The following is a 14,391-nucleotide window of genomic DNA, read 5'->3' on the forward strand; positions in this document are numbered from 1 at the left end:
ATGGGTCGCTTAGAGGAAGCTTTCTTGGTTACCCAAGCCTGCTAACCCAAAGTTTGGTACAGATTTATTGATGAAATCTTCATGATCTGGACCCACAGTGAAGAACAACTCCAGAATTTCCTCTCCAACCTCAACTCCTTTGGTTTCATCAGATTCACCTGGTCCTACTCCAAATCCCATGCCATTTTCCTTGACGTTGACCTCCACCTGTCCAATGGCCAGCCTCACACGTCTGTCCACATCAAACCCACCAACAACCAACAGTACCTCCATTATGACAGCTGTCACTCATTCCACATCAAACGGTCCCTTCCCTACAGCCTACGTCTTCGTGGCAAACGAATCTGCTCCAGACCGGAATCCCTGAACCATTACACCAACAACCTGAAAACAGCTTTCACATCCCGCAACTACCCTCCCGACCTGGTACAGAAGCAAATAACCAGAGCCACTTCTTCATCCCCTCAAACCCAGAACCTCCCACAGAAGAACCCCAAAAGTGCCCCACTTGTGACAGGATACTTTCCGGGACTGGATTAGACTCTGAATGTGGCTCTCCAGCAGGGATACGACTTCCTCAAATCCTGCCCTGAAATGAGATCCATCCTTCATGAAATCTTCCCCACTCCACCAAGAGTGTCTTTCCGCCGTCCACCTAACCTTCGTAACCTCTTAGTTCATCCCTATGAAATCCCCAAACCACCTTCCCTACCCACTGGCTCCTACCCTTGTAACCGCCCCCAGTGTAAAACCTGTCCCATGCACCCTCCCACCACCACCTACTCCAGTCCTGTAACCCGGAAGGTGTACACGATCAAAGGCAGAGCCACGTGTGAAAGCACCCACGTGATTTACCAACTGACCTGCCTACACTGTGAAGCTTTCTATGTGGGAATGACCAGCAACAAACTGTCCATGCGCATGAATGGACACAGGCAGACAGTGTTTGTTGGTAATGAGGATCACCCTGTGGCTAAACGTGCCTTGGTGCACGGCCAGCACATCTTGGCACAGTGTTGCACCGTCCGGGTTATCTGGATACTTCCCACTAACACCAACCTGTCAGAACTCCGGAGATGGGAACTTGCCCTTCAGTATATCCTCTCTTCTCGTTACCCACCAGGCCTCAACCTCCGCTAATTTCAAGTTGCCGCCGCTCATACCTCACCTGTCATTCAACAACATCTTTGCCTGTGTACTTCCGCCTCGACTGACATCTCTGCCCAAACTCTTTGCCTTTACAAATGTCTGCTTGTGTCTGTGTATGTGCGGATGGATATCTGTGTGTATGCGAGTGTGTACCTGTCCTTTTTTCCCCCTAAGGTAAGTCTTACCGCTCCCGGGATTGGAATGACTCCTTACCCTCTCCCTAAAAACCCACATCCTTTCGTCTTTCCCTCTCCTTCCCTCTTTCCTGATGAAGCAACTGTTGGTTGCGAAAGCTAGAATTTTGTGTGTATGTTTGTGTTTGTTTGTGTGTCTATCAACCTGCCAGCGCTTTCGTTTGGTAAGTCACATCTTCTTTGTTTTTAGATATATTTTTCCCACGTGGAATGTTTCCCTCTATATATATATATAAAGGGAAACATTCCACACGTGTGTGTGTGTGTGTGTGTGTGTGTGTGTGTGTGTGTATATATATATATATATATATATATATATAGCCGAGACCACAGCAGTACAAGGACAGACATGAATCAAACAGATAGAGAAGACAGAACAAAACATATTCAGGGTGACACAAAAAGATGGGGTGTGGATAAAGAGGCGAGCTAAAGAACTATATGAACACACAGAGGAAATAACAGACCAAATTAGGAAACATAGACTACAGTTTTATGGACACCTCAGCAGACTGGCACCAAATAGGATAACGAGACAGATGTTGGACTGGGTTAGCACAAGGATAAACAACAAATGGATGAATGAAGTGAGAAATGACATGGGTGAATGAAGTAACATTGAACAACTCAACATCACACAGGAAACAATACAAAACAAAACACTCCTTAGGAACCTGATCAGAAGAAACAAACTACAAGAGACACCACACAACAAATGAACACAATGGACCAAGCAGAGATGACAAGAACACAGCCAGAGGATGAAGGAACACTACACTGGGCAAACGGGAAGAAAGAGAAGCCAAAGAGAACGCAGGTACTAAAGTGGACCAAAGAATGGAAGCAGAAACACAGCACATGAATGAGGGAAGTTTGGGCAGAATGTAAAGAGAAAACAGGGGAATGGACATGAAGTTTAGTCTCAATGCACTCTCCAAGGGCATAACACAAATAATAATTTTTATACATGAAAAATCAAAACTGAATGGTTTCCTCATGGGTCACACCTTCTATTCTGTAAAGGAGTTCCTGGAAAAATTAAGCTGATTCCTGTTATACTGATGATTGCCTTTACATATACATATGGATTGCCCTTTTTTTGGGGAGGGGGGGGGGAGGGTCATAAACATTTTAGTTTATCTATTATTACTTCTGTGTTGTAATTTCATGTACTGGCACGTTTCATGACCTTGAAGATTTGCTCCTCAGTTTGGTACTACGGAACTAGATGTATAAAAAAATCTTAATCCAGAAAAACGCTTTCATGTTAATGTGTGGTGTCAAGGCACAAACTTTGTGTAGGCCACTATTCTGCCATGTAGCAATTCTAAGACTGCCAACCCATCACATTTACAGTCTCATGACATTGTTGTATAATGTGAAATCATTAAAAGAAGAACTGCCGCAATAATTCAACAAATACTAGAAAAAAAGTATGCATTTAGGTAAACTTCTCTAACTTTAGTCCAGAAACTCTTCACGAAATTTTGTTTTCATCAGACCACCTACAAAACTGAAAAATGCTAACAATGAACCTCAGAAGTTTCAACTCATAAATTGAAACCTTGAACTATACATACATCTTTCTACAATAACATACTACTCATGTGGCATACCTATGCAAATTTCTTGGTTCTAACACTTTTTAAACTCAAGATTGCATTTCTTTGTTATACATGTGCATCAGAAGTAGTTTCCCTTGTAGTGACATTGAAGTAGATAGTTCATGTGAGTTAGTATGGGTAGATTCTATATCTGACAACTGGAATTCATTAATGATTGGTTCCTTTTATCGACCCTGACTCAGATGATACAGTTGCTGAATATTTCAAAGTAAACTTGAGTGTCATATCAAGTAGGTACCCCACTCATATAATTATAGTTGGTGATGACTTCACTCTACCATCGATTTGTTGGAGAAAATACATGTTTAAAGTCGATGGAAGGCATAAAATTTCGTCCAAAATCATACTGAATGCCTTCTCAGAAAATTATTTTGAACAACTAGTTCAGGAGACCAGCCGAAGTGTAAATGGTTGCGAAAACATACTTGACCTCTTAGCAACAAATAATCCTGACCAAATAAGGAGCATCATGATGGATACAGGAATTAGTGACCACAAGTTTATTGTAGCTAGACTGAATACCCTAACATCCAAACCTACCAGATATAAACAGAAAATACTTATGTTTTAAAAAGCAAATAAAAATTTATGTGACATCTTCCTAAGAGAGAGTCTTCATTCCTTCCCGTCTGAACATGTAAGCATAAATCAGATGTAGTTTACCTTCAAAGAAATGGTATCAACAGCAGTTGAGAGATATATACTAAATAAATTAATAAGAGATGGCACTGATCCCCCCACGGTACACAAAATAGGTCAGAACACTATTTCACAACCAGTGAAAAAAGCATGCGAAATTTAAAAGAACACAAAATCCCCAAGATTGGCAAAGTTTTACAGAAGCTTGAACTTTAGTGCAAATTTCAATGTGAGATGCTTTTAATAGTTTCTGTGATGAAACTCCGTCTCAAAATCTGGCAGAAAACCCAAAGAGAGACTGATCATGTGTAAAGCACACTGACACCAACAGCAAAATGCAAACAATACCTTCACTGTGTGATAACAATGGTGATGTTATTGACAACAGCGGCACTAAAGCGGAGTTACTAAATTTCTGAAATTCCTTCACAAAATAAGATGAAGTAAATACACCAACGTTCGAATCGAGAACAGCTACCAACGTGAGTAACTTAGAAGTAGATATCCTTGGTGTAGCGAAGCAGCCTAAAACACTTAATAAAGGCAAGGCTTCCAGTCCATATTGTATATCAGTCAGGTTGCTTTCAGAATATGCTCCATACCTAGCAATCATATACAACTGGTCGCTCGTTGAAAGGTCTGTACCCAGGGATTGGAAAGTTGCAAAATCAGACCATTACTCAAGAAAGGAAATCGGAGTAATCCGCTGAATTACAGACCCCCTATCACTAACATCAATTTGCAGTAGGAATCTGGAACATATATTGTGCTCGAATATTATGTATCAGCTTAAAGAAAACAATTTATTGATAAATAACCAGTACGGATTCAGAAAATATAGTTAATGTGAAACACAACTAGCACTTTATTCTTACGAAGTGTTATTGATAGGTAGAGGTCTGCGCGGATAAGAAAAGTGCAATCTGCATCCGCAAGGTCCTAATCCGCATCCGCAGCAATTAATCTGCATCTGCGAGTTCCTTATCCGCATCCGCATGTATTTAAGTTTTGAATGAGTAATTAATAGTAATAGACAGTAGTACAGTAGTACTTAGAATTATGGTATGTAATGACATAGTTATTGTTAGGGTGCCATTTCTGCGACAACTTAACTACTTTTGACTTCTTAAATCACAGGAAATGCTCTATACCTACTCTAAAGCAGACCATTCCAAACAGGAAAGCATTGGCGCTCCGGAGCACACACAGTAGCGGTTCGTATCTCGTGAGATTGGAAACACTATTTAAAAAAATAAAATTCAAAGTAATAGTATTAAATGATGAAAATACGTGTATAGAAACAATTATATTTCGCTGCTCTTGTGCCAAGGCAGCTGAAAATGACGATGGTTTTAAACTGTTACTAGCACATTGCATCCTTTTCTGAGAGTTTTTTTGTACTCACTGCTTGGATGTGTCAAATTTTTGAAGCCATTCATGTCAGCTGATGATTATATTATAGCTTACGAGTTCAGTCCTCGTCATTTCCAGTTGAAAATATTTACAGTATTAGGCCTACGCTGCAAAATGCTGGCGCACCTGTGAAAAAGTTAAACTGCCAGCAATAATTGACGTTGTCTGGAAGAAATAACTCGTCTTCAGAAGAGTGACAACAAAATCAGTGATTATAGAAATTAGGAGTGGTTGGATGAGGTAGCAGTTTCTTAGCACTCACTGCACCGTACTTGGCCCCCACATCAATAAGAAACTGTGCCGTCTCGAGAAACCCAGATCCACACGCAACTTCGAATGGTAAAATGTCTTTGCTGACAAGATTGATAAGTTTTTCTGTCGCGACTGTCTTTAAATTTGGCGGAACTTCAGGAACTTTCACGTCTCTCTTGGTATTTAAGTAAGTAATTATGCTACTTTGTCGAGCCTCACACGAATGTTTTAGCAAATTTGAAGTTCCACTTTTGTGTTCAGTGTAGGAATATACTTTTTTACATGCAAAACAAGCCACTATATCTTTTATCTTTTCGTTACCATCAAATACGTATGCGAATTTTTTCCAAATTTGCGATTTCAATTTGTTTTCCTTCACTAATGTAAAATCACCTTTTTTCACCTTACACGAAATTGTATCCATCGATATGGTGTTCATTTGAAGAAAGAACTCTCACTGATATTTGGTACAATGCACGTTGTCACTCGGTCACTACAAAGCGCTAACTGAAGGCAGTGGAAAATTGCAACGGGCACCTGTCTGGTAGACAGTGGACAGGTTTGCCACCCAGAGAGCACTTCAGAGGCCACACGAAAGACACGGTCGCAGAAATGGATTAGGCGCAAGTCTCTTGGGTACAGCTACGTCGGTCGTAGCCAGGGGCTGAGGACAACAGACATCCGCTCTACCCGGGCCCTGCAAGATTCCAAGAATGTCAACAGACTTGAAGTTTTGAACTAACATTGCAACATACGTACTGGGCAGATGCCTTGCTCATTATCTGCAGATGACCTGCGGATATCCGCCCCGGTCACGATTTTATCCGCCAAGTAACAAATACCGCGGATATATCTGCAGATATCTGCATCCGTGCAGACCTCTATTGATAGGGGACATCAAATTGATTCTATATTTGTAGATTTACAGAGGGCTTTTGATACCATTTCTCACAAGTGTCTTCTAATTAAAATGTGTGCCTATGGAGTATCAGCTCAGTTGTGTCACTGGATTCATGATTTCCTGTCAGAAAAGTCACTGTTCGTAATAACTGATGGGAAGTCATTGAGTTAAAACAGAAGTACTATCTGGTGTTCCTCAAGGAAATGTTATAGGCTCTCTGTTCTTCCTGATCTACATAAATGATTGTTTGCAGATGTTTCTGTCATGTAATGGCATCAGATGACCAAAAGGAATTGCAAAATGATTTAGCAAGCTATCTGTATGGTGCAAAAGTGGCAATTGACTCTAAATCACAAAGAGTGTGAGCAGTAGAAAGAATGAACCAAATTTCAGTTACACGATAAATCACACAAATCTAAAGCCTGTATAATCAATTAAGTACTTAGGGATTACAATTACAAATAACTTTAATTCAAATGATCACATAGATAATGTTGCGGGGAAAGCAAACCAAAGACTGTGATATAGTTGCCAAACACTTAGAAAATGTTACAGGTTTACTAAAGAGACTACTTACACTATCCTTGTCCACTCTCTTCTGGAGTATTGCTGTCCAGTGTGGGATCTGCATCAGATAGGATTGATGGAGGACATAAAAAAGTTCAAAGAAGGGAAGCTTTTTTGGTATTATTGGAAAACAGAGATGAGAATGCCACAGATTTGATACATGAATTTGGATGGCAGTCATTAAAATGTAGGCGTCTTTTACTGTGGCAGGATCTTCTATTGAATTTCAATCACCAGCCTTCTCATCAGAGTGTGAAAATATTTCCTTGGTGCCCAACTATATAGGGAGAAATGATCGTCATAATAAAATAAGAGACTCATCAGAGTGTGAAAATATTTCCTTGGTGCCCACCTACATAGGGAGAAATGATCATCATTATAAAATAAGAGAAATCAGAGCTTGCATGAAAAGATTTAATTGTTGGTTTTTCCCATGCACTCTTCAAGAGGGGAATGGTAAAAAAAATTGTTTAAGGGTCATTCGATGAACACACTGCCAGGCACTTAATTGTGAGTTGCTGAGTAATCGGGTAGATGTAGGTAAACAAAAAAAGATTGTCACTGATCTGAGAATGTCTCAAAAAGTAAATCAAAACTTTAATCTACCAGTACATTTATTGCAGTGGAGCTTTGAGGTTTTGCCCATTTGGTAAGACTGATGCTTCAAGTTGATATGAGACGTGTGATCAGATAATGGGAGATTTCTCTTAGATTTGTGTTCTAATCTAGCATCAAGTTTTACTCTGATAAGGAGGCAGAGTCCATACCATTAAAAACTTAATTATGTGATAAATTTAATGTGTTTATATCTCTCCATTCTAGATGGGCAGTAGTCAGCAGTACTCACTCAGATGGAATAATTACCCAACCCATGTAACAGGAGGTTTTAGTACATTGAGGAATGATGAAGAGTTAGTGGACGTGACACTGAGCTGTGAAGGAAAGCGCATTCGGGCTCACAAAATGCTTCTTTCAGTGTGCAGTACTTACTTCAGAGAGCTTTTCAAAGTAAGGAAGGTTTACTCACAAAAAATGAAAATCCTGGATATTTTTTTTTTTACCAATACTGAATATTAATTCATTTATTATTAGTTGCAGAGAAGTAAACTTCTACAAAAAAAGTGTTTCCATTTTCAGGAAAATCCTTGCCAGCATCCAGTAATAATTTTCCGTAATGTCAAGTTTGAAGACCTGGTGGCTCTGTTAGACTTCATATATCTTGGTGAGGTGAATGTGATGCAGGAACAGCTCACATCCTTCCTCACAACAGCAGAACTGTTGGCAGTGCAAGGTCTGTCAGATGATACAGTTAAAGACAAATCAGCAGCCATGGCTGATAGTCTCCCGCTAGAGAGAGAGGTAAGTTGGAATACTTGCAAATGTCTGCACTTTAGTTAACTATGCATAGATGAGACTCCTCCTTTACAACCACTTTTCCCTGTTTCTATAGTTTCATTGAATCCTTAAAGACAAATGTCTTTCGTAATGGACTTCTCTGATTTCCTTCACTATTCTTCCCTAGTTGCAGGTTGTGCTTAGTCTTTAACGAGCTCTCTCTCTCTCTCTCTCTCTCTCTCTCTCTCTCTCTCTCTCTCTCTCTCTCTCTCTGAAACAGATACTGCAGGTACCTGCAGGGGTCAGTGTTTCGGAAGAACAGCATCAAATCCTTACTTTGAGAACCTGATTCCACTACGTCTTTCTGTAAATTACTTCAGGCAAATGCCAGCTTGTGGACCTCAAAGGACTGTGGCCAGTCTCACAAGTTATTATCGCTACATGAACTGATTCTCCCTCCCTCATTCTTCACAACTGCTACTAATCATGTGACTGTGGTTTCATGAAGTCATGTTATTTCTTTTCATTTAGATTTCTGGTTCTTCAAAAGGTTAAAATGTCAAGATATTAAACTCTGTGCAGACTGTGCCTTTTAAAAGAAAATTATAAAATAGGCACTGAGACAATATTATGTAAAAGATAAATTACTACTCACTATGTTGAGGAGAGTTGAGTCGCATATATGCACAACAAATATGTTGCTATACATTTGATATTGTCAAAAGGCTTTATTCTAAAGCACATTCATGCTAGCATAACATGCACACTTATTGCCACAATCTCTGACTGCTGAGGCCAGACAGTGTGCAGTTACTGCACCTGATGGGAAACACGAATTGTTGGTAGTTGGGGTAAGGAGGAGGCTGGGGTGAGGTGGGGAGAATGATAGCAGGGAGGGGCGGAGGTGTAGTGCTGCTTGTGGGAGTATGCAGGAATGTGGGAGAGGTAGAGTAGGGTTGCTAGGTGCAGTTGTGAGTTTTGGGGAGAGAGGGGAAAGGGAGCAGAAAAGGAGAGAAGCAGAGGAGGGGAAAAAGATTAGTGGATGTGTTGGTGGAATAGCAGGCAGCTGGAATGGGAGCAGAGAGGGGGGGATAGATGGGTGACGGGCAGGGACTAGCAAAGGTTGAGGCCAGGGGAGTTACGGGAAAGTGGGATATACTGCAGGTAGAGTTCTCATTTGTGAAGCAGTCATTGAAGTGATGGACATTGTGGAGGGCAGCATGTTTAGCAGCTGGGTGGTCCAGCTGTCTCTTGGCCACAGTTGTCGGTGACAATTCTTGCAGACAGAAAGCTTGTTGGTAGTCATGCCCATTTAGAAAGCAGCACAGTGGATGTAGCTTACTTTGCATATCACATGACTGCTTTGATAGGTGTCGTGGCTTTGATAGGATAAGTGACTGCTGTGACCAGGATGTAGTTGGTGGTGGTGGAGGATGTATGGGGCAGTTTTGCATCTTGATATATTGCAAAAATATGAGCCTGGAAGCAAGGGGTTGGGAGTGGGGATGGAAAAGAATATTGCGTAGGTTTGGTGGATAGCAGGATGGCAGAGAATGCGATTCAGTTTCTTCAGTCATGGGTGATACTGTATCATGAAGGGATTGCTCCTAGTGGCTGGATGGTCGGAATGTGGGAGGTGGTAGGTAACTGGATAGGTAAGGCATGGGAGATCTGTTTCTGTACATGGGTGGGAGGGTAATTTCAGTTTGTAAAGACCTCAGTTGGACCCTCAGTACATTTAGACAGGGACTGCTCATCACTACAGATGTGACAACCAAGTCTGCTTATGATGTATCAGAGGGACTTCTTGGTATGGAATGGGTGAAGCAAATGGAGGAGAAGTTGTTGAGACTCTGCAGGAATGTGAATAGAATGACCTCACACTCAGTCCAGATCATGAAAATATCACAGTGAATCTGAGACAGGTGAAGGTTTGGAATTTAGGGCAGTTAGGAAGGATTCCTCTACATGGCCCTTGAATAGGTTGGCATTGGATGGTGCCGTGTGGGTGCCCATTGCTATTTGTTTGTTGGTGATGCTTTAAAGGAGAAGTAGTTGTGGATGGTGGCCAGGAAGGAGGTTTTGGGTTTGGAGACAATCAGCCATTGGGAAAGTGAGGTAGCTTCAACAGTGATAAGAGCAGAGTGCCATGTGGTAAAGGAATAGGAACTGTAGAGAATTGGTGGCAGAAATGGTTGGTGTCTTTTGTGTAGAGCATAGGTTTTGGGTAGTAGGCTGAAGGTGTTGTCCCACAAAGGCAGAGATTCTCCCAGTGGGGGCACAATAACTGGCCACAATGGGGCATCCTGGATGGTTGAGTTAACGGACTTCAGGATTGGTGTAGAATGTAGGAGTGGTAGGAGTGAGGCGAGAGACAGACTCATGGTAGAGGTTCTGGGGTGGGCCTAAGGCTTGGAGGTGACTAAAACCTTCAGGCTACTACATGCAACCTGCCCTTCTATGTAAAAGACACCTACAGTTTCCTGCACTGACTCTCCACAGTTCCTTTCCCTTTACCACACGGCATCCTGCTCATCACTTTTGATGCCATCTCCCTTTGCACTAACATCCCCAATGTCTGACTAGCTCCAAACCAGCAACCTCCTTCCTGGTCACCAAGACCAACTGTATCTTCACCCAATCAGATCGGTGATACAGCAATTGGTAAACACTTAGCACCACCATATGCCAATGTGTTCATGCCCCCTGTTGTGGAATCTTTCCTAACCACCCAAAATGCCAAAACCCTCACCCGGTTCATGATATCTTCATGATCTGGACTGAGGGTTCCTTCAGAACCTGAACAACTTCTCCCCCATTCGCTTCACCTGCCGCCGCCCCCCCCCCCCTCCCTCCTCAATGGGGCTCACGGTTTTTTCATGAGTTCGTGCATGGCGCACATGGGACTCCGAGTTATTGCAGCCCATTCTTCTTTCACTGGCTGCATTTCCTTCACCCGGCCCTCCCACCCTATTCTCACTCCTTCTCTGTTGCCCCCCTCTTTCCCCTTTCTCAGTGTTCTGATTTTTATCGACCTGGCTATCCAGCTGGTTCCCTGCATTGCTTGCAATTTTGCTCCTTCCTTCTGTTCTTTCATCCTTTTTGGCATTTAGGTCCCCACTTGAGGTTTGACCACCACTTCTAGATTTTCTGTTTTTAGTGTGAGCCATTTGGGACAGAGCTCCCTCCGTAGTGTCTACGGTGTGGATTCCTCTCCCCCCTTCCTTTCCCTCTCCCTTCCCCACTGTAGCCCCCTTCCAACCTGCTAGGTCACCAGCACGTGTAGCCAGTCCGTGTAGTGGGGCTGTTATGTACCCATCTGGCTGAGCACCCTAAGAACACAGGGATCACACTACTAATTCCTGGGCTGTTCCTCCCCATGTATGCCAAGGATGGTTGCTTGTCTTCTTGGAGCATCAGAACCATGTCAGGTGGACCTTGGTGTGGCTGGGTGGCGCCCATGGGGAGAGCTCCTGATTGGAGTGAGTGGTATCAGGACGGATGCTTGGCTCATGAAGCATATCAAGCTGCAAAAAATCCACCCGTGCTCAAACGGCTGTCTCTTCAAATGGTAAAGGATCATTGAATGCTGTTTCATACGACTCGGCAGCCATCCCTTCCCTGGCTACACCAAGGGAGGAGGGTCAGGCTCGACATCTTAGGACGAAACACTTTCCCACTACCTCATTTGCACTAGGACAGATGGGGACACATTCACCACCACAAAGCCATTGTTTTTTGTGGAGAATATCGAGGACAAGTTTGGTGAACTGGAGTCTCTTAGTAAGATGTGGTCGGGCTCCCTGTTGAACACAGCTCCTTCTGCCACCCAATCTGCAGCTCTTCGTGCTTGTAATCATCTTGGCAATGTCCCAGTGTCTATTACTCCTCACCAATCTCTGAATATGGTCTGGTCAGTGATTTTTCATAGGGACCACATCCTGCAAACTGATGAGGAACTCCAGGCTAATCTGGAGCAATACGGTGTTCTTTTGTTCGATGTGTGCAGAAGGGCGCCAAACACAACCGCACCAATACTGTGCCTTCATTCGGCTTTCGAGGGTGTGCCCTCCCAGAGAAGGGGCAAGGTTATGTGCTACAGATTTGACGTGAAGCTGTATGTCCCATCACCCATGAGGTGCTTTCGGTGCTTGTGTTTTGGGCATATGTTTTCTCGCTGTACAGCAGACCATCCGTGTGTTGACTGTGGACATCCACTCCATGAAGGAAGCCCCTGTGTTTCACCAACTGTGTGTGTCAGTTGACATGAACACCACTCCCCTTGTTCATTCGCCTGCTTTATTTCTTTGTTGATTGTCCTTGGTGTCGATGTACTGTGTTGTTATATTGGCTGAAAAATAGGGTGGTGTAAATTTGACACTGACTACTTTAAATGATGTAGTCGACAGTTACACAGTTGCATTTCATAGTTCTGTGCGTTCACTGTTCACAACCCCCCCCCCCCCCCCCCCTCCCAGATAATACAGGGTGTCACAGTCAATCCACACCGATTTCAAAGACCCAGGGAAAAAAAAATACAGTAGATACGACAATGAAAAATGCACCACATTGTAGAGCATCTCAAAGAATTTATTTATTTATCATCAATACACCTCTACATGTGAACCATTTGTAGCACAAAGAATATCGAGTCTATATTCAATTTCTTGCCAAGTTCTTTTTAACAAATTCTCTGTTGTTGTTGCAATCGCATTAGTGATATGATGTCGCAATGTAAGAATATCATCCACTTTGGTCGCATACATGTGGTCTTTCATGAATCCCCAAATGAAGAAATCAAGCCGCATAATGTTGGATGAACGTGGTGGCCAGGCAATGGGTCCTCCGCGTCCGATTCAACGATTGGGAAATTTCCTATCCAGGAACTTGCGAATAGCCATTGACCAATGAGGCAGAGCTCCATCTTGTTGAAAAATGATGTTGGGTTGCAAGTCTCGTATCCAAGGGTACACAAACTGCTCCAACATGTCCAGATACACAAACCCATCTACTGTTTGTTCCGCAAAGAAGAAGGCTCCAACAATCCCGTCGTGCTTTAGCCTGCACCAGACATTTAGTTTAAGGCTGTCACGAACATGTTCAATGACAACGTGCAGAATTTGCGAGCCCCAAATCTGCACATTATGCGTATTAACCCTTCCTGATAGGTGAAAGGTTGCCTCATCTGAGAATAAACATCTTTCCAGGAAGCTGGCTACCATATCAATATCCTGCAGCATATCCGCAGCAAATTGTTGTGGGTGTGGTTTATCATTCGGTGTCAGATATTGCAGAATTTGCAATTTGTAAGCACACATACGAAGATGATGGTGAACTACATTATGCAGTGTTGAGCGAGGTACATCAAGTTGGCTAGGTGCTTGACGAATTGACATAGGTGGGCTTCTGATATACGTTTAACTGATGTCCTCCACTCTCTCTTCTAAAACTCTGTAATGTACACTACCAGAATGTTTCAGAACGCTTCCTGTTGCCAGAAACTTCTTATACCATTCCTTAATTGTTTTCACACCAGGTGGATCACAGTCATACACATGACGATAATTTCTTTGCACAGGAACCAGGATTTTTTTTTCTGCGGACCACACTACTGCTTGCGTGTGCTGCTGTGGAGTCGCCATTTTCACTTCATGTGACCATGCTGCACTCTGGCGATGATACTTGGCACTTGTGATGAGGGAATATAAATTCTTTGAGATGCTCTACAATGTGTTGTATTTTTCATTGTCATATCTACTGTGGTTTTTCCCTCCTGCATCCTTGAAATCAGGGAGGGGACACCCTGTACACAGTTATATGGCCAGTTAACTATTGGCAAATTTTGATAATCCTAATTAAAAGGGTGCAGGGAAACATAAGCATACTACCACAGTAGTTTACTGTTGAATATCTATGAACAGTAAAAACCTAACCACACAGTTCATAGTTCTTGCAGAATAATACGGTACATATTGAACAGACACTGTCATTGTTTTAACACACAGCCTAATTGTGTTACACTTATTTCACAGTTAAGTTGATGCATTGTTGTTGTTCTAACCAACACAGGTTTCTTGTCTGAAACTCGGCCCTGGACTGACTGTCTCGGGACCAAGAATCAGGCCTTTATATATCACCACAATAATATGTACTGAGACTATACATTGTTTGATATTTAATTTACAGAAATTACAATTAAAACATGACTCATTAAATTAACTGAATACATCAAAAAATTTGTTCTTTTTAAGAGTTTCTTCTACCACAAGGGTTAAGCCGAATTATTTGTTTAAATGATGAAATTAACAGATATAGT

The 14,391-nt window shown here is 42.3% G+C and overlaps 1 protein-coding gene across 4 annotated transcripts in view; it reads left to right on the top strand.

Annotated features, from left to right (window-relative positions):
* The window catches only part of LOC124594878 (broad-complex core protein isoforms 1/2/3/4/5-like), a 67,153-nt gene that overhangs the window by 16,980 nt on the left and 35,782 nt on the right, over positions 1-14,391 (top strand). For all 4 annotated transcript variants that reach the window (XM_047133348.1, XM_047133347.1, XM_047133350.1 and 1 more), the window contains 2 exons: positions 7,563-7,748; positions 7,878-8,099. In XM_047133348.1, coding sequence (XP_046989304.1) covers positions 7,563-7,748; positions 7,878-8,099 — 408 coding nt within the window. The remainder of the gene's footprint in view (positions 1-7,562; positions 7,749-7,877; positions 8,100-14,391) is intronic.

Source organism: Schistocerca americana, chromosome 2, assembly GCF_021461395.2.
Source record: "Schistocerca americana isolate TAMUIC-IGC-003095 chromosome 2, iqSchAmer2.1, whole genome shotgun sequence".
Lineage (NCBI taxonomy): Eukaryota > Metazoa > Arthropoda > Insecta > Orthoptera > Acrididae > Schistocerca > Schistocerca americana.